Source organism: Scyliorhinus torazame, chromosome 18, assembly GCF_047496885.1.
Source record: "Scyliorhinus torazame isolate Kashiwa2021f chromosome 18, sScyTor2.1, whole genome shotgun sequence".
NCBI classification, from domain to species: Eukaryota; Metazoa; Chordata; class Chondrichthyes; order Carcharhiniformes; family Scyliorhinidae; genus Scyliorhinus; species Scyliorhinus torazame.
In genome coordinates, this window is record NC_092724.1 from 152,436,326 (window position 1) to 152,454,520 (window position 18,195).

General features: G+C 43.7%; 1 protein-coding gene across 1 annotated transcript in view; it reads left to right on the forward strand.

Annotated features, from left to right (window-relative positions):
- The window catches only part of chmp6b (charged multivesicular body protein 6b), a 59,100-nt gene extending 44,266 nt beyond the window's left edge, over positions 1–14,834 (forward strand). The window contains exons 3-8 of the mRNA XM_072483620.1: positions 2,306–2,393; positions 5,203–5,289; positions 7,703–7,768; positions 7,896–7,976; positions 9,855–9,918; positions 12,434–14,834. Coding sequence (XP_072339721.1) covers positions 2,306–2,393; positions 5,203–5,289; positions 7,703–7,768; positions 7,896–7,976; positions 9,855–9,918; positions 12,434–12,486 — 439 coding nt within the window. The 3' untranslated portion in view covers positions 12,487–14,834. The remainder of the gene's footprint in view (positions 1–2,305; positions 2,394–5,202; positions 5,290–7,702; positions 7,769–7,895; positions 7,977–9,854; positions 9,919–12,433) is intronic.
- Positions 14,835–18,195: the final 3,361 nt, after the last annotated feature.

Here is an 18,195-nt window from a genome sequence, read left to right on the forward strand (position 1 = left end):
TTCTCCGTTTATTTGCCCCCCTCCAAGAGCCCACTCGACACACCCAACCAAAACAGTGCCCAACCCACCGTAACCACCCACGCCGAACCAAAACTGAACAATAACAAAGAACCGCCCCCTCAAAATGTAACACAACAGCAATCCCCTACCGTCCCCACGCCCGACCCCCCCATCCCGACCCTCAGTTTGTGTCCAGCTTCTCGGCCTGAACAAAGGCCCACGCCTCCTCCGGGGACTCAAAATAATGGTGCCGGTCCTTGTAGGTGACCCATAGTCGCGCCGGCTGCAGCATGCCAAACTTCACCCCCTTCCTGTGCAGCACCGCCTTCGCCCGGTTGTACCCGCCCCTCTTCTTCGCCACCTCCGCGCTCCAGTCCTGATATATTCGAACCACCGCGTTCTCCCACCTGCTGCTCCTCTCTTTCTTGGCCCACCTGAGTACGCACTCCCGATCAGCGAACTGATGAAACCGCACCAACACCGCCCGCGGTGGCTCGTTCGCCTTGGGCCTCCTCGCCAGCACTCCATGGGCCCCTTCCAGCTCCAGGGGCCCGCTCCCATCAGCGAGTTTAACATGGTGACCACATAGGCCCGCACGTCCGACCCCTCCAGCCCCTCCGGGAGGCCCAGGATCCGCAGATTCTTCCGCCTCAACCGATTCTCTATCTCCTCGAACCGTTCCTGCCATTTCTTGTGGAGCGCCTCGTGCGCCTCCACCTTTACCGCTAGGCCCAAGATCTCGTCCTCGTTATCTGAGATCTTTTGTCGGACCTCGCGGATCGCCACCTCTTGGGCCATCTGGGTCTCCAGCAGCTTATCAATAGAAGCCTTCATCGGCTCCAGCAGGAGCGCTTTGAGCTCCCTGAAGCAGCGCTGGATAACCTCCTTCTGCTCCTGCGCCCACTGCATCCACGCTAAATGGTCCCCGCCCGCCGCCATCTTGCTCTTCCCTCGCACTTTCTTTGGCTTCACCACCACCTTTTTAGTCGCCCCGCTCCTGGTCCAAGCCATACACTGTCGGGGAATGTTGCAGTCTTCTTCCCACACCGGGAAATATCGAAAAAATGCCGTTGGGGGCCCTGAAAAGAGCCCAAAAGTCCGTTCCAAGCGGGTGCTGCCGAACGTGCGACTTAGCTCCGCATAGCCGCAACCGGAAATGTCCCAAGTAATTTATATGAATACCAGGAAAAGCTTTGGTCCTGTTACAGGCCCCTGAACATCAGCATAGTGGTTAGCACTGCTGCCTCACAGTGTCAGTGACATGGGTTCGATTCCGACCGTGGGTAACTGTCTGTGTGGAGTTTGCACATTTTCCCCGTGTCTGTGTGGGTTTTCTTCGGGTGCTCCGGTTTCCCCCCACAGTCCAAAGATGTGCAGGTTAGGTGGATTGGCCATGTAAAATTGCTATTTGGGTGGGGTTACATGACACGGGATTGGGCCTATGTAGGGTGGTGTTTCGAAGTGTTGGTGAAGACACGATGGGCCGAATATCCTCTTTCTGCGTTGTAAGGATTCTATGATCCTCCTAAATCCGAGTACATATCATGCCCTCTGTCCCCTACTTCCTAATCAATTCCATATCAAAACCGATAGGTTGCATACTTCGTTTCTGGTAACAGTCTTTTTTTCACGTGGAGCCTTGTTTGAATGCCTTCTGGAAGTTCATATCAACAACATCCATTGACACTCCCTTACCTATCCTTTCAGATACTTCCTCAAAAAAATTCAGCGAGGTTTATTGGACATCATGTACCCTTTACAAATCCATAGTGACCCCCTCTGAGCAGCTCAGATTTGTCCAGCCTAGAGCAATCACATTGTTTCTCTCATCTTGCCTTTGCAGATTGAAATCCACTAAAGAAAGTAGTTGAGGAAGCAGGATTCTGAGATTTGCTGTTTAATTTCTCAAAGATAAGTACAGATAAAGAAGCTCAGTTGGATTATCTGGGTCGGCCTCTGTTAAATACATTCAAGTTATCAGAGCTAGCAGATATCGGTCACTCGGGAACATTTAATCCCTGATTTAAGCCTGAACAGTTTACTAGAATAGTTGAAAGTGTCTTTGTATATTCTACTCGCACAGCTTTGAAGACTTTTGTTTCAGTTATATTTTGTACCTTGATGGGTAAGACATATGGTCAAATAAATTGAAGATTTCTAGAGCAGTATACTGGGAGGGAAGGATGGTAACAAATCTTTGCGCACGTGCACTCGTGTAGAGTCACAGAAGATAAACTGGGACCAACTCCGAACAGGGTTTTTAAGATCTGAATGCCACTCGCTTAAGACTTCTTTTGTTCTTCAGGAAAGCCAAACTTCTGCTCAAGAAGAAACGATATCAGGAGCAACTCCTTGATAAAACTGAAGTTCAGATTAGCAACCTTGAGCAAATGGTAAGGAAAAGTTTTCAGTTCTGGATAATAAATGTTTCAGATTGTGAAAGGAAATATTGTCTGTTATTGTGATCTTGATTTAAGTGCACGCACCCTAATTTGAGTTTATTGAGAATGTAGGATTAACTTGCTGGGAAAATTCTCTTGAGCTCCGCTTCAGAAATTCTATTCCCTTGTCATCACATTTGACCAGACCTCGCTCCAGCCATCCTCTCTTTCTTGCTCTGTTCCCTCCTTTCCCACCATGGTACGAGGCACGTGTTGGCTGTGATGGATTGGGAAATGTTACTTAAAGGGATAATGGTGGACAGGTAATGCCAACTATTCACAAAATGCATGGCTGAACTGTAACAATTGTTCATTCCTATCTGGTGCCAAAGTAAAACGGGAAACCATAGCTTGCAACGGAAATTAGAGATAGTATTAGATCCCAGGATGATTGGCCAGGAAAAGTAAGAATCCTGAGGATTGTGAGCAGTTTAGAATTCAGCATTTGAGAATCAAGGGATTGATTAAGAAGGGGGAAATCGAGTATGAGAGATAGCTTGCAGGGAACGTAAAAACTGACTGCAAAAGTCTCTATAGGTATTTGAAGCGAAAAAGATTGATGAAGACAAATGCGGTCCCTTGCAGTCAGAAACAGGGGAATTTATAATGGGAAACAAAGAAATGGCTGATCAACTAAATACAGTAAGAAATCTTGCAACACCAGGTTAAAGTCCAACAGGTTTGTTTCGAATCACTAGATGTTGGAGCACAGCTCCTGCCTCAGGTGAATGAAGAGGTGGGTTCCAGAAACATGTATATGGACAAAGTCAAAGATGCAATACGATACTTTGAATGTGAGTCTTTACAGGTAATTAAGTTTTCACAGGTCCATACGGGGCATCTGGAGAGAGGGATAATCACAGGTTAAAGAGGTGTGAATTGTCTCAAACCAGGACAGTTGGTAGGATTTCGCAAGCCCAGACCAGATGGTGGGGGATGAATGTAATGCGACATTAATCCAAGGTCCCGATTCAGGCTGTACACGTGTGCGGAACTTGGCTGTAAGTTTCTGCTCGGCGATTCTGCATTGTCGCACGTCCTGAAGGCCGCTTTGGCGAACACACACCCGAAGATTAGAGGCTGAATGCCCTTGACTGCTGAAGTGTTCATCGACTGGAAGGGACTGGAAGCGTATGAGGTACAGGAAAGGATGTCTCAAAGCGTGGTACATTGGCGAGACCATGCAGACGCTGCGACAACGAATGAACGGACATCGCGCGACAATCGCCAGGCAGGAATGTTCCCTTCCAGTCGGGGAACACTTCAGCAGTCAAGGGCGTTCAGCCTCTGATCTTCGGGTAAGCGTTCTCCAATGGCAGAGCAGGCTTAAAGGGCTGAATTGCCTACTTCTGCTCCTAATTCCTATGTTCATAGATTACCATAGAATTTACAGTGCAGAAGGAGGCCATTCGGCCCATCGAGTCTGCACTGGCTCTTGGAAAGAGCACCCTACCCAAGGTCAACACCTCCACCCTATCCCCGTAACCCAGTAACCCCACCCAACACTAAGGGCAATTTTGGACACTAAGGGCAATTTATCATGGCCAATCCACCTAACCTGCACATCTTTGGACTGTGGGAGGAAACCGGAGCACCCGGAGGAAACCCATGCACACACGGGGAGAACATGCAGACTCCGCACAGACAGTGACCCAAGCCGGATTCGAACCTGGGACCCTGGAGCTGTGAAGCAATTGTGCTATCCACAAGGCTACCGTGCTGCCCTTGGATGTTCTTGGATCATGTTCTTGGATCAAAGGATATGGGGGGAGAAGCGGGAACAGGTTACTGAATTGGATGACCAGCCATGTTCATGATGAATGGTGGAGCAGGCTCAATCATGATGAATGGTGGAGCAGGCTCAAAGGGCTGGATGGTCTCCTGCTTCTGTTTTCTATATTTCTACTTTAGCCACCTCTCACCATTCCACACTCTCTCCCCTATTCCAACCCTCATTGCATGACTCTGTTATCCCTATTTCCCTTGTCTTTATGTTTAACCCCTTTCCTTGTGTACTCCTCAGCCCCTCCTTAACCCCATTCAATTCCTCCTCACTCTATATTATTTAGGCAAGATTAATCAAAACAAAAATTACCGTATTGGATGAAACTGAATTGTGCCATAATTGGTATGCTGGGGGGGCTCTTTGTAAAAAGTGGTTTACAATCTACCCCATAACGATGGGTTTGCGAGACTTCCGACGACTGTGAGTGCCTTGTGTGAAATGCATTTGAACAGACTCCATCCAATTCTTAGTCAGCACTGGCGCAAAATATATCTCCCCTAATTTGTCTCTTGTTCAGAATAGCTTATGTGAAAAATAGAAATGTTTGGAGTTGGTGTGAAGCACTTTGTTAGGCAGAGTGGAGAGAACTTTATTGTGCATCTAAATGGTACATCCAGTTTGGGAATTTCAGCAGTTACACTGAATACAGAGTGTTGGAAATAGCAAATTGTCAGATAGCAGTAATATTCCTCAACTGAATGAGCACTCAAAAATGGAAAAAGATTGCCTTTTGGTATGTTGTTGAATTAAGGTCACTTAACATGTCCAACCATGGCTAAGTAACCAGGGACGTTTCACATCTGCCCCTTTTTATGATAGCAAGCCGATGTTCCCCGCTCACTTAATTTCTGTCTCTTTACTGCCTCTCCTTCTTTCCTATTGAAAGCCTTGGTAAAATAAATAAAACCTGTCTCTCTTTTTTTTTAAAGTGTAAAAAATGATACATTTTTACTTTATTCTTGTTTATTTTTAAAGGTTCAAGACATCGAATTTGCTCAAATTGAAATGAAAGTTATTGAAGGGCTAAAAATTGGAAATGATTGTCTTCAGAAAATGCATGAGGTATGTATCTGTGAAAAGTAGAGGCGAAACCTGTATTTTAAATTTTCTTTTCATTCTTGGGATGGGAAATCCTGGCAAGGCTTGCATTTATTGCCTATCCCGTGATTGCCTTTGGGAAGGTGGTGTAGAGCTGCTTTCTTGAACCACTGCTTTCTCTGCAGTGAGAAAACCCACCAGTACACTGGGGGGGGGGGGGGGGGGGGGGGTAGGGCAGACCGGTGGTAAGGCTGGCAGATTTCATCTCCTAAAGGACATGAGTGAGCCACATGGGTTTTATAGAACAATCGAACATTACAGCGCAGTACAGGCCCTTCGGCCCTCGATGTTGCACCGACCTGTGAAACCACTCTAAAGCCCATCTACACTATTCCCTTATCGTCCATATGTCTATCCAATGACCATTTGAATGCCATTAATGTTGGCGAGTCCACTACTGTTGCAGGCAGGGCATTCCACACCCTTACTACTCTCTGAGTAAAGAACCTACCTCTGACATCTGTCCTATATCTATCTCCCCTCAATTTAAAGCTATGTCCCCTCGTGCTAACCATCACCATCCAAGGAAAAAGGCTCTCACTGTCCACCCTATCTAATCCTCTGATCATCTTGTATGCCTCTATTAGGTCACCTCTTAACCTTCTTCTTTCTAACAAAAACAGCCTCAAGTCCCTCAACCTTTCCTCATAGGACCTTCCCTCCATACCAGGCAACATCCTGGTAAATCTGTGCACCCTTTCCAATGCTTCCACATCCTTCCTATAATGCGGAGACCAGAACTGCACGCAATACTCCAAATGCGGCCGCACCAGAGTTTTGTACAGCTGCAACATGACCTCATGGCTCCGAAACTCAATCCCTCTACCAATAAAAGCTAACACACCATGCGCCTTCTTAACAACCCTGTCAACCTGGGTGGCAACTTTCAGGGATCTATGTACATGGACACCGGGATCACTCTGCTCATCCACACTACCAAGAATCTTACCATTAGCCCAGTACTCTGTCTTCCTGTTATTCCTTCCAAAATGAATCACCTCACACTTTTCTGCATTAAACTCCCATTTGCCACTTCTCAGCCCAGCTCTGCAGCTTATCTATGTCCCTCTGTAACCTGCAACATCCTTCCGCATTGTCCACAACTCCACCGACTTTAGTGTCATCCACAAATTTACTCACCCATCCTTCTATGCCCTCCTCCAGGTCATTTATAAAAATAACAAACAGCAGTGGCCTCAAAACAGATCCTTTGGTACACCACTAGTAACTGAACTCCAGGCTGAACATTTCCCATCAACCACCATTTTCTGTCTTCTTACAGCTAGCCAATTTCTGATCCAAACCGCTAAATCACCCTCAATCCCATGCCACCGTATTTTCTGCAATAGCCTACTGTGGGGTACCTTTTCAAACGCTTTACTGAAATCCATATACACCACATCAACTGTTTTACCCTCGTCCACCTGTTTGGTCACCTCAAAGAACTCAATAAGGTTTGTAAGGCACGACCTACCCTTCGCAAAACCGTGTTGACTATCCCTAATCAAATTATTCCTTTCTAGATGATGATAAATCCTCTAAATCTTATAATCCTTTCCAAGACTTTGCCTACAACAGAAGTAAGGCTCACTGGTCTATAGTTACCGGGGTTGTCTCTACTCCCCTTCTTGAACAAGGGGACAACATTTGCTATCCTCCAGTCTTCTGGCACAATTCCTGTCGACAATGACGACATAAAGGTCAAAGCCAAAGGCTCTGCAATCTCCTCCCTAGCGTCCCAGAGAATCCTAGGATAATTCCCATCCGGCCCAGGGGACTTATCTATTTTCACACTTTCCAGAATTGCTAACACCTCCTCCTTATAAACCTCAATCACGTCTAGTCTAGTAGCCTGTACTATGACAATCCAGTAGCTTTTATGATCATTATTAATGAGTCCCTCAAGTTTATTTCAGGTTGATTAATTAAATTTAAACTCCCCAGCTCAGAGCAAACAAATGTGCTTTCCCTTGTGAAGTGAATTATTATACAGTTTTTCTTGTCTAAGTCAGCACTCTACCAACCAGAATTGACTGGAATTTTTGGGTCAGGTCTGTCGGGTCTGAGTTTTGATTGGGGATGTCAAACTCGCCGGTAGTTGCTATCTGGGTCCTGTCATTGCTCTGATCTTGGCCTCCCACTGCTCTTCAGTACCATCGCCCTTAAGCGTCACCCTCCCTCCTCACTTGATTGGTGCACTCCCGCACCTGTCGTGGGACCCCCATACCCACTCAATCACCCTGAAGACGCAAAACTCATCTTTTATTTTAGTTAACTGGCATATTCCCAGATGACATCCCCCCCCCCTGCCCCCCCCCCCCCCTGTATAATGCCCAAATTCTTGGTAGCACTGAAGAAACCTTTTTTTTGGTTTTAGGTCATGTCTATTGAAGAAGTAGAAAGAATAATGGATGAGACCCAGGAAGCTGTTGAATACCAGCGGGTGAGTAATATGAAACACTGCAGCAATTCTACTAATGCCTACAAATGTAAGATTAAAGTAACAAGAATCAAAGGTTGTCAAATGTGTTCTAAACGATATTTTATAACAATACGCTTTGTTATTTCAGCAACTTGATGAAATTTTAGCTGGAGGTATAACTCAAGAAGATGAGGATGCCATTCTGGCTGAACTAGATGCTATAACTCAGGTGAGGAAATGCATCCATCTACTTACTCAACAATTAGCCAGCCAATACACAGTTAATACACAACTCGCTCTCCTATGTTTGTTATTCTGACCATCCAAGTCAGATCATCGTCCATATACTGAATTTCTGCCCTGGGAGATTCATTGCCGGGGGCATCACAACCCTTCACATCTGAAGCCATTGAATGGATTGTTAACCTCTAAATCAAACTATGACTGCTTCCATAGCCATACATTTAAAATAAACCTTGTTAATTTTCATTAATCTCAATAAAACTGATTTGATATTTAATGCTCAACGGATATAAACTTCCAAGTTTAAACCTTTGAAGGTGTTGGCCTGGATTTTGAGCTCAGAATAACACTGAGGTTATTGGGTGCTCACTGTTAGTGGGTTTAAATTGGACAGCAGCATTCAGGGGCTGCAGCTAGGGAGCTAAATACAGAAATCTGGAGATTGTTACTCAATTTGCCCTGCCCCTTGACAAGCTGCACTGATACTTGGTGCTGGAATCCATATAAAGGTGTTAGGTTGCAGTACTTGCTCACTAAACATCAAAAAAAGTGAAGACTAGTGCCGTCACATCATGTCTGCATTAGTGCCAAACAATATCTCAACGCTGAAAATTAAATTTATAATTGAGGAGTCTCTTTTCTTCAGAATTTATTGTTGGAGATTTAGATTTTTTTTTTCTTATCTCTTTTAATTCCACCTTTGTTCCTTTCACTTTATTTCAATTTCTCTACATAATCTTATGATGTACTGATTCATGGTTGAAAACATGCATTGGGAAGGATTTTCCCCCAGATATTTGTATCTCAATGACCAGATTAAATTGGGGAACAGTTACACATCTGTGATTTTTCTTGCTCTGATATTTCTTTTTAAGTTTAAAAAATAAATTTAGAGTACCCAATTTTTATTTTCCAATTAAGGGACAATTTAGCGTGGCCAATCCACCTACCCTGCACATCTTTGGGTTGTGGGGGTGAGTCCCCCACAGATACTGGGAGAATGTGCAAACTCCACACAGACAGTGACCCGGAGCGGAGGTCGAACCTGGGACCTCGGTGCCGTAGGCAGCAGTGCTAACCACTGCGCCGCCGTGCCGCTCCCTCTTTCTCCTAAGTTGGCCAATTAATGATCAGAGACTAGGCTTTCTCTTCCAGGCTCTCGAAGAATGAGGACCAATAGGAGGCTCTCTGGCAGGCTGCCATTTCGAGAGATGGAGTCACCTTAAATTTTTTTTCACTTTAAAATTTGGCAGCCAAACTACCATTATGGAGAGGTAACCCCTCTGCAGCGAGGCCTGTGGCTAAACTAAAGTCAAGCAGGCAGGAAGGACCTCAAAGCCCAGAAAACCTCAACCACCCTCTCACAATGGGCCTTTAAACAGCCTTAATTGACTATCCGCCTCTTGTGTCTGGGTCCCTCATTTGGGAAAATGGCCCGGAGGCAAGTTGGTGTAGGGAAGGCGGCATATTGGTTAGGGGTGTGAAATTCCACACCTGCTTGCTCCTATTGGGGCTGATAGACTCAGCTGATGGTTCCTTGCCCTGCACACACTTACCATACATCCCTTCGAAAGCGCCATGCTGGATTGGATGACAATTGACAGCAGGTTGCTGTTTAAAATCCTGCCAGAAGTCTGTGGTCAGTAGAAAGCAGAATGAACAGCAAGTGCTGTTTCTACACCACTAAACACACTTGAGTTTCAAACAATTTTCTTTTCTATATTTGTGTTCCTTCCAATTATGAATTTCTGTTTGGTAGGCTGGGTACATAATCTTACTAAATGCTTTTGCTGTTGGTATAGGTTTCCTGACAACCTGCTTAGGCATTAATTACTAATAGAAAAGTCGTCTTTTAAACTTGCAGGAAGAAATTGAACTCCCAGAAGTTCCAGCAGAGCCACTGCCGACTGTACCTGCAAGAGAGAAAGGTATGTGTGAGATTTATAATTTACTAGCTGAATTCAGTTTTGTAGAAAGTCATCAGACTTAAAGAGCTTGTCCACTTTGTTCTGGATGTTTTAACCTGTGTGGTTGGTCGCATACCTGTGAATATTTGGGTGAAACTCCCTACCAGTAGCACAAGCTCTGGAATGGAGCCTCAGGTTCTTGTATAGCTTTTCTTCTTGCTAGGTTCTGTGGTGTACTCTGGTAGGAAGTGATGTAGCTCCACTTTGCCTCTAACAGGCCTTGTATGTTTATTGTGGTTGTGAATATAATTAAATAGGGAATATTTTTTCCTCCTCTTTGATTTATTGTATCAAAAATGTAATGGTTCACAATTTGCTGTCAAAGTGATGGTGTGGCTAATAGTGCTCTTGTTATTTATGCGTAAGTGGTACAGCAACTACAGGAAAGGGACAGATGTGTGGTTAAACACCAATATTGCTGAGCAAGTTGCCCTGCATTTAGTTTGGCAAAATTGGTACCTTGCTGTTGCCTCATCACTGAAATGAATTAAATTATGACATTTGTGTGGTAGATAGAAACTCAACCTCGCCACAGAGTAAAATCGTGTCCATTCCCATCTCCATTCCCTTTTAATAATGTGATCATTGTTAATTACAGTCAATCACCCTCTTTAGCACTGAAAATTAACTATTACAAATGTGAAATCTCATTCCTTCAGATTTAATTTGTTGAAAATGTTTATTTCCCTTATTTCTTTGGGTTCAGCTTGTCTTTCCTTCTCTTTCTGTACCTGATTTGACATTGGATTCGCCCATTTAAGTTTCCCTTCCCCATCTCTGTTCTTGAGCTGTTAATTTTGCAATTTGATTGGGTGGTTAAGGAGATGCACTGTTGTGTGCCCTGTTCACTTCGGTCCCAGCTTTACTTAATTGTGACATAATCGGCTCTCCTTTTCAGCAGTTTGCCAAGCAAATAATTTAAAGACATAAACATTTTATTTTAAATTTAAAGTACCCAGTTCTTTTTTTTTCTAATTACAGGACAAGTTAGCGTGGCCAATCAACCTACCTTGCACATCTTTGGGTTGTGGGGGTGCGATCCATGCAAACATGGGGAGAATGTGCAAACTCCACATGGACAGTGACCCGGGGCTGGGATCGAATCTGGGTCCTCGGTACTGTGAGGCAGCAGTGCTAGCCACTGTGCCACCGTGCTGCTCTTAAAGACATAAACATGACGGGCAAGTTAAAAGCCCTGCCACAGCAAATTACGGCCCAATATTTAGCTGAGATATCACTCACATTAATGCGACCAGTTGCCTCTCAACTCATTCATCCAAAAGACTCCAATGCCCTTTTTCAGGAAGATTTGCTTCTGGATGTTAGTGCAAATCATCCTAGAATATCAGAAAATGTAATAATTGATTAGAATCCGAGGAATGACGGCGAGCTGTCCGTAACATTTTTTCAAGTAGATTTGGGACACGGTAGCACAAGTGGAGAGCACTGTGGCTTCACAGCGCCAGGGTCCCAGGTTCGATTCGCCACTGGGTTACTGTCTGTGCGGAGTCTGCACGTTCTCCCCGTGTCTGCGTGGGTTTCCTCCCACAGTCCAAAGATGTGCAGGTTAGGTGGATTTCCATGATATATTGCCCTCCGTGTCCAAAAAGGTTATTGGGTTATGGGGATAGGGTGGAAGTGAGGGCTTAATGTGGGTCGGTGCAGACTCGATGGGCTGAATGGCCTCCTTCTACACTGTATGTTCTGTGTTCTATGCCTTCTGTCCACTGTTTTGTGTAAGATCTATTAGAGTCTGCTTGTTTTTAATAAGATCTAAAAAGAGCAAATTATATTTCCATAAACCAACCTATTTGCTCACCTGCAAAATGTTCGGAGATGGAATTTCTCCTAATTTTTTAAGATGTAGAAATATTAGTAAAATGATGGACCATGCAATACTGGTTTGAGGGACAGGCAGACATAAATGAGAGCGTAACAGCAAAACAAGTACAAATTACCCAGAAATGATGATTGTTGAAGTGGAACATGACTTCATACTGGTGTTAACTTTTGAGCATATTCCCTTACACAAGTGTTTGACAAATCTTGTATGCCCAGACATCTCTTACCAGTCCAAAATAATAAATGGACGTCATTGAATGTTTAATATATTTCTCTAGTTTAATTCTATTGTGCAAAGAAATGTTTAATTCTACTGTGGAAAGATACGTGGTCTACCAAGCAATATTTTGAACACTGGGACTGAATTAATTGAACAGTTGGGATAGGGATAGGAAATGGTACACTGATACAGTTACAGAATGTTCTTGGGTTTGGAGCATGGCAGAGTGGGACACAGTGGAGGGAGCTGTTCCCCTAGTTCTGAACTAGCAGCGGTTGATGCTGACATTGGATTTCAACATTCAGGTACAGTTTAGTTTGTATCTTGTGTGGATTTTTAAAAGTTATATTCTTTCAAAAAAAATGCAGTTAGGGAATTAACTTTTTTTCTTTTTTTTGTTTGTTTCTTAAACAGGAAAAGAACCAGTTAACAACACACCGAAACAAGAGATGGTGGCAGCATCATAACCAAGACTCAGACTTTCAGTGACATTGACGTGTATAATTTCTCCTCCGTATGTGTTTTATAGAGTTGATCATGTTTCACCACCGCTTTCGAGGGCTGAGAAATTCTGACTCCACATGCAATTCAGGAGAATCTTTACTCTTGACATTACTTACAATTTAAAAATGAAAACTCCATCTTGACTTTTTTTTAGTGTATTTTTTACTTTTCAAAAGTCTAAAAAAATGAGGTGGGCTGTCCTAAAGCCGGTGTTTCCTTGATGTTCCTGAATGGGATGTATTCACAATCAAGCTAACAGATATAAATTTTCAGTATCTGCTTAGTCCTAAAATTTGAAATGGTTTCCAGATAAATTGCATAGACCTAGAAATACAGTGGTGGATAAACATGGGAAGATACATTTATATCTGGGCGGCACGGTGGCGCATTGGTTAGCACTGCTGCCTCACGGCGCCGAGGACCCTGGTTTGATCCCAGCCCCGGGTCACTGTCGGTGTGGAGTCTGCACATTCTCCCCGTGTCTGCGTGTGTGTGTCCCCCAACACACAACCCAAAGATGAGCAAGGTAGGTGGATTGGCCCTTCATTGGAAAAATAAATTAATTGGTTGCCTTAAATTTATTTTTAAAAAGATACATTTATATCTGTAAACCATTAACTTTTCTTTGAATATTTCAGCAAGATTTTAGGTTGCGCGTTATTGAAGGAAATGCAATCCCTCATTGGATGAATAGTCCATTGTGTACAAAAAGAAAAGTCCCCACAGATGTAGCACATTGGCACTGTGATGGAATAATTGTTGTAAATATATACTGTTATCAAATTCTCTGACATGAAATGGTTAAAAATTTGGATTGTATTAAGAAAGGCTTATACCGAAGATTTTTCATTTATAGGGCTAAGAACAGTATTGTAAAATCTTTATTATATCTGTATTTTCCACATAAATAAGAGCATCAACTGAACTCCTTGTAACACTGCGGTGGAATTCTGTGGACAGTGCTTTCAATTGGGCATTATTGCTAAATTTGCAAATGGATAGAATTGAAATAATAGTTACAAAATGGAACTTGATAAGTTTATCAAGTTTTCATATGGTTTCCATTATTTATCCATTTTTAAAAACAAAACCTGGAACTACTTTGCAATTCCACTCTATGTTTAAAATCTCTTGCTGTGTAATGCTGAATTTGAAATGTAAGATTTGGGCTTTGTATGTAGAGACTGAAAATGTTTTTTGAGCTGCTAATCAAACTTTCATTGCTCTGTTTTATAATCATGTTACAAATGTTATTTAATTACAGCTTGATTTCCTTAGGCACCAAACAGAACATTTTTGTACCACAAGGTTAAATTATATGTTTCTTGACTTGCACTTGTCTTGGTTGTCATTTGGTCACCTTATTCTAGGTTCTGTTTGCATGCAGTGAAGATCTGTTCAAGATGGGACTAGCATGTTAAAACCGCCTACACAGAACATTGTGATAACTCAGTCACCCTGAGTGTTTACATGATTTTGTCCTGAATGTGCAAAATCCTACTGTGTACAACGAGAGTTGGTGTGAAACATATTATTGTAAAATAATTTTTACGTGCCAGGTGTTGAGAGAAGCATGATGGTTGGTGCCGACACTAACAACCTTGTACAAGTGAAAATCCAGCTGAAAATTATTGAGATTCGTAATCATGCCTGTGCCATGAGGGGATGTACTGAATAGAGGCCAAGCGTTTCGCCACGGGGAAGAGAACATGAGGGCGCAAGTCACCCCAGCTACTGTTGAAAGCAGTTCAAGATGAGCATTGGGTGTGTGTGTGTGTGTGGTGCATGCAGGCAGAGGGATTTTTTTCCCCTGACAAAACTCAAATGACTCCAATCACAGGAGTTTAAGTCTTCTTTGTAAGTTTATTTTTAATCAGCTGTAGGAGACACTCTTTTTAAAAGGGGTAAGCTTGCTTTCATACCTAAAATAAAACGTTTTTATCATTGAAATCTTGCAAGATCATAGCCTGACTGAAATTCTTACCGATAACACCGAACCTAATAAACTTTTGTGCATGAATCAAATGCTGTACTTTTATTTGGATACATGTCTGTAAGAGTTGTGCCCAGCGGTATTTTGAAGAACAATATCAATTTCTACCAAGGATGATTTAATGGCTGTGGTAATTGCCTTATAATCTTGTTATTTTGAGCTTTTCGGTACCATGCTTTAAACTTATAAATATACACCTTTTTTGACCTGTTTTTAAAAACAATTCTACAAATTGTATTTGATATCAAGTAGAATAAAAATAACCATAATTTGAATTTATTTGCACTGCGATGTTTTAATAATAAAAGTGGGAACGCACATTTTTGTTTGGAAATCTTGCTTTAGTCCGTTAATGCATTTTGAAGTTGAAACTATGCTCATGCATTCTGAGACTGATGCTGTTCAAAGCAACATTGGTGTTGGAACTAATTATTTGAGGAGGACAATGGGGAAGTCACTGTCAATTGAAATACTGAGGTGGAAAAATTAAGCTAACATTTTAAAAAAATATTAAACGTACTTTAGTTGTGAAGTCAATTCTTTGTCCTTTAAAACAAATTGTAAAATGCATGGTGACTAACTATGACTAACCATCTCTGACAATGTGTGTGTGTGTATATGTGGGATGCAAGTTCAGAGAATGTTTTAAAGATTACAGGGGTTGATAACGTAATCTGTCCTTGAGTCTTCACTGAAATGAAACTTAATAACAATGATGACTCAGGAGAGAGGTTCGGATTGATAAAAGGTCATTTTGCCAGTCAATATTTTTTTTGCCTCTACAATCCCAACTCTTCCTTCAAGATATCCTTAAACTACATTTGCACTGTGCACATTTTCTCAGTATCATGGCTAATATTTAGCCAGTTGTCATTGATTGAAGAAGCGTTCCCTTGCTTTACTTTATAACATTTTTCAGTGCTGCTTCAGCTTGTTCGGTTTCAAATGATTTATTTGGTTTCCACAGCTTTTGTTGCCTGTATTTTTCTCAAGTATTTTATTCAAATTGTTAGCATTTTAACATTTTACAAAACAAGCCGCAAACATTACACCACCTCCAAATACAATAAACCCTGCACCAATCCCACCCCCAACAGTTGACGGTAACTAGCTCTCCGAAATGCAAAATAAACAAACCCCATCTCCTGTGGAACCCCTCATCTGCCCCTCGGGGCAAATTTCACCTTCCCAAGATGGAAGAACTCCCATTAGATCCCCCAGCCACGCCAAGGCACAGGGTGGAGAAGCTGACCACCCCAACAGAACCCACCTGCGAGCGATCAATGAGGCGAAGGCTAAACACCTGCCCCTGCTCCCATCTGCAACTCGGGCAGGTCCGATTCCCTGAATATGGCCCTCAGGGGACCTGGCTCCAAATCCACATGCAGGATCGCCGACATGGTGCTGAAAGACGACCCCCAAAAGTTCTCCAACTTTGAGCAGGATCAGAACATGTACACATGATTAGCTGGGGCCCCTCCCAAACAGTTAACAAGTATCCTCTACCTGCGGCTCATCCTTGACTTCATCAAATGCACCCTGTGCACCACCTTCAGCTGTATGAACCCCAGCCTTGTGCACAAGGTTGAGGCATTCACCCTCCGCAGCACGTCACACCACAGTCCGTCCTCCAGCGCCATCCCCAACTCAGCCGACATAGTCTTAACCTCCTCCATAGATGCCGTATCCTCCTCCAAATCCTCCCATTAATTGCTGTGATGATTCCACCCTCCAACCTCATTACCGACAGCACCTCCAACAGCGAGGAGGCCGGCGCTGTTGGAAAAGTCTGAAAAACCTAGCAAAGCCCCGCACCTGCATATACCGAAAACCCTCAGGCAGAAACCCAAACTTCCCCCTCAACCCCTCCAAGCTTGCGAACCGTCCCTCCAAAAACACATCCCTCATCTCCTTCACCCCTCTCTACCCATCCCCGAAACCTCGCATCGATCTTCCCCCGGTACAAATCCATGATTCCACCGGATCGGCATCAGCCTTGACACCGCTCCCAACCTAAACTGCTGCCGAAATTGCTTCCAAATATTCTACATGGAAACCACCATAGGACTTCCCGAAAACTTCCCTGGAGCAAATCGAAGTGGTGCCATTGCCAGCACCCGCAACCCTGACCCCCTACAAGAACCCGCCTCCATCCTCACCCATAAAGCCTCCGTCTCCCTACTCCAGCCCTGCACCTTCTCCGCGTTCGCTGCCCAGTAAAAATACAAGAAGTTGGGAAGGCCCAACCACCCGCATCACCCCTGCAATTGCCAGCCCCTCTGACGTGCCAACCTCCTTATCCTGGCCACCTTCCCTGCCCAAACATGAAACCAACCTGTCCACAATCTTGAAAATTGACTTTGTCAAAAAGACCAGGCACTAAAATAAGAATAGAAATAGCGGAAAATGTTCATCTTAACTGCCTGCACCCGACCTGCCAGCGAAAGGGGAAGACTGTCCCGCCTTAATAAATCCGCTTTCACCCTCCCAACCAGACTCATTCAGCTTACGAAGTTGCGTCCAATCCCAGGCCACCTGCACCCCCAAATACCTGAAATGGGTTGTTGACAACCGAAACGGCAACCCCCCACGCCGACTCCTGGAGAAGACACCACAAAATACCCACTTTTCACCAAATTCAACTTGCATCCCAAAACGCCCCAGATTTCTTATGTCCCCCACAAAAGAGCTTGGGTCCAAAATATATACCAGCAGATCATCCGCGGGCAGAGACACCCTGTGCTCCACCCCCCCCTCCCCTCACTAACCCCGCCCATAAATCTGTGCTCTTTCGCCAGCACAAACAGAAATGGGGACATGGGCTTGTTGCCTGTATTTGATTTTGGTTTTACAGCCGTAGCAATTTAGATTTTGCATGCTCGTTTAGAGCAATATCTTGCTCTGCTTGACTGCTACAGTCCACATTCTTAACCAAGCTAAGATGAGACACTGTTCTTCATTGGTCCTATGGAACAAAAGTAGTGAATCCCAGCTACCTGTTAATGACTATGTCAGAAAAACCTTACTGTATCAGGGCAGCAAAGTATGATCCAAAGATACACTGTACTAATCACGTCTGCCAATTACATTGACCTATTGCTGATTTGTATCTCCCCCACCTCAATCTGGTGTGCTAATGTGCTTGAATTGATGTCCATTAGATCCTTTGCCTGGAAGCAGTTCTTCACTCGCCTCCTTACCTCTATTCACTTTGTGAATGCCTTGTGCAAAATACAATTTTTTGCCACATTCACCTGTATTCATACCATTAAAGGCATTTTAATGATTCATTGGCGCATACAAAAAGTAGGATGATACAGCAGATGACTGTGTCTGGAGAGAGAGAGTGCAGTAGGGAAGGCTTTAGATTCTTGAGACATTGGTGCTGACTTAGGGGGAGATGGGACCTTTACAAACACCTAAAGAGGGCCAGGGCTGAGTTCCTTGCAGGGTGATTTGCTAGTGCTATTCGGGAGGATGTAAACTAACTTGGCAGGGGTATGGGAAACATCGGGAATTAACAGCGGAATATCAAGGTGCACGGAATACTGGGAGAGAGACATATAGCACTAGAGTGGGGTCAAAGTAAGGGAGAAAGTGATACAGTGTAAATCAGGATTAATGTGCATGTATGAATGTTCAGTGTAGTTAAGAAGATTGGTGAGTTGCAGGAAAAGCT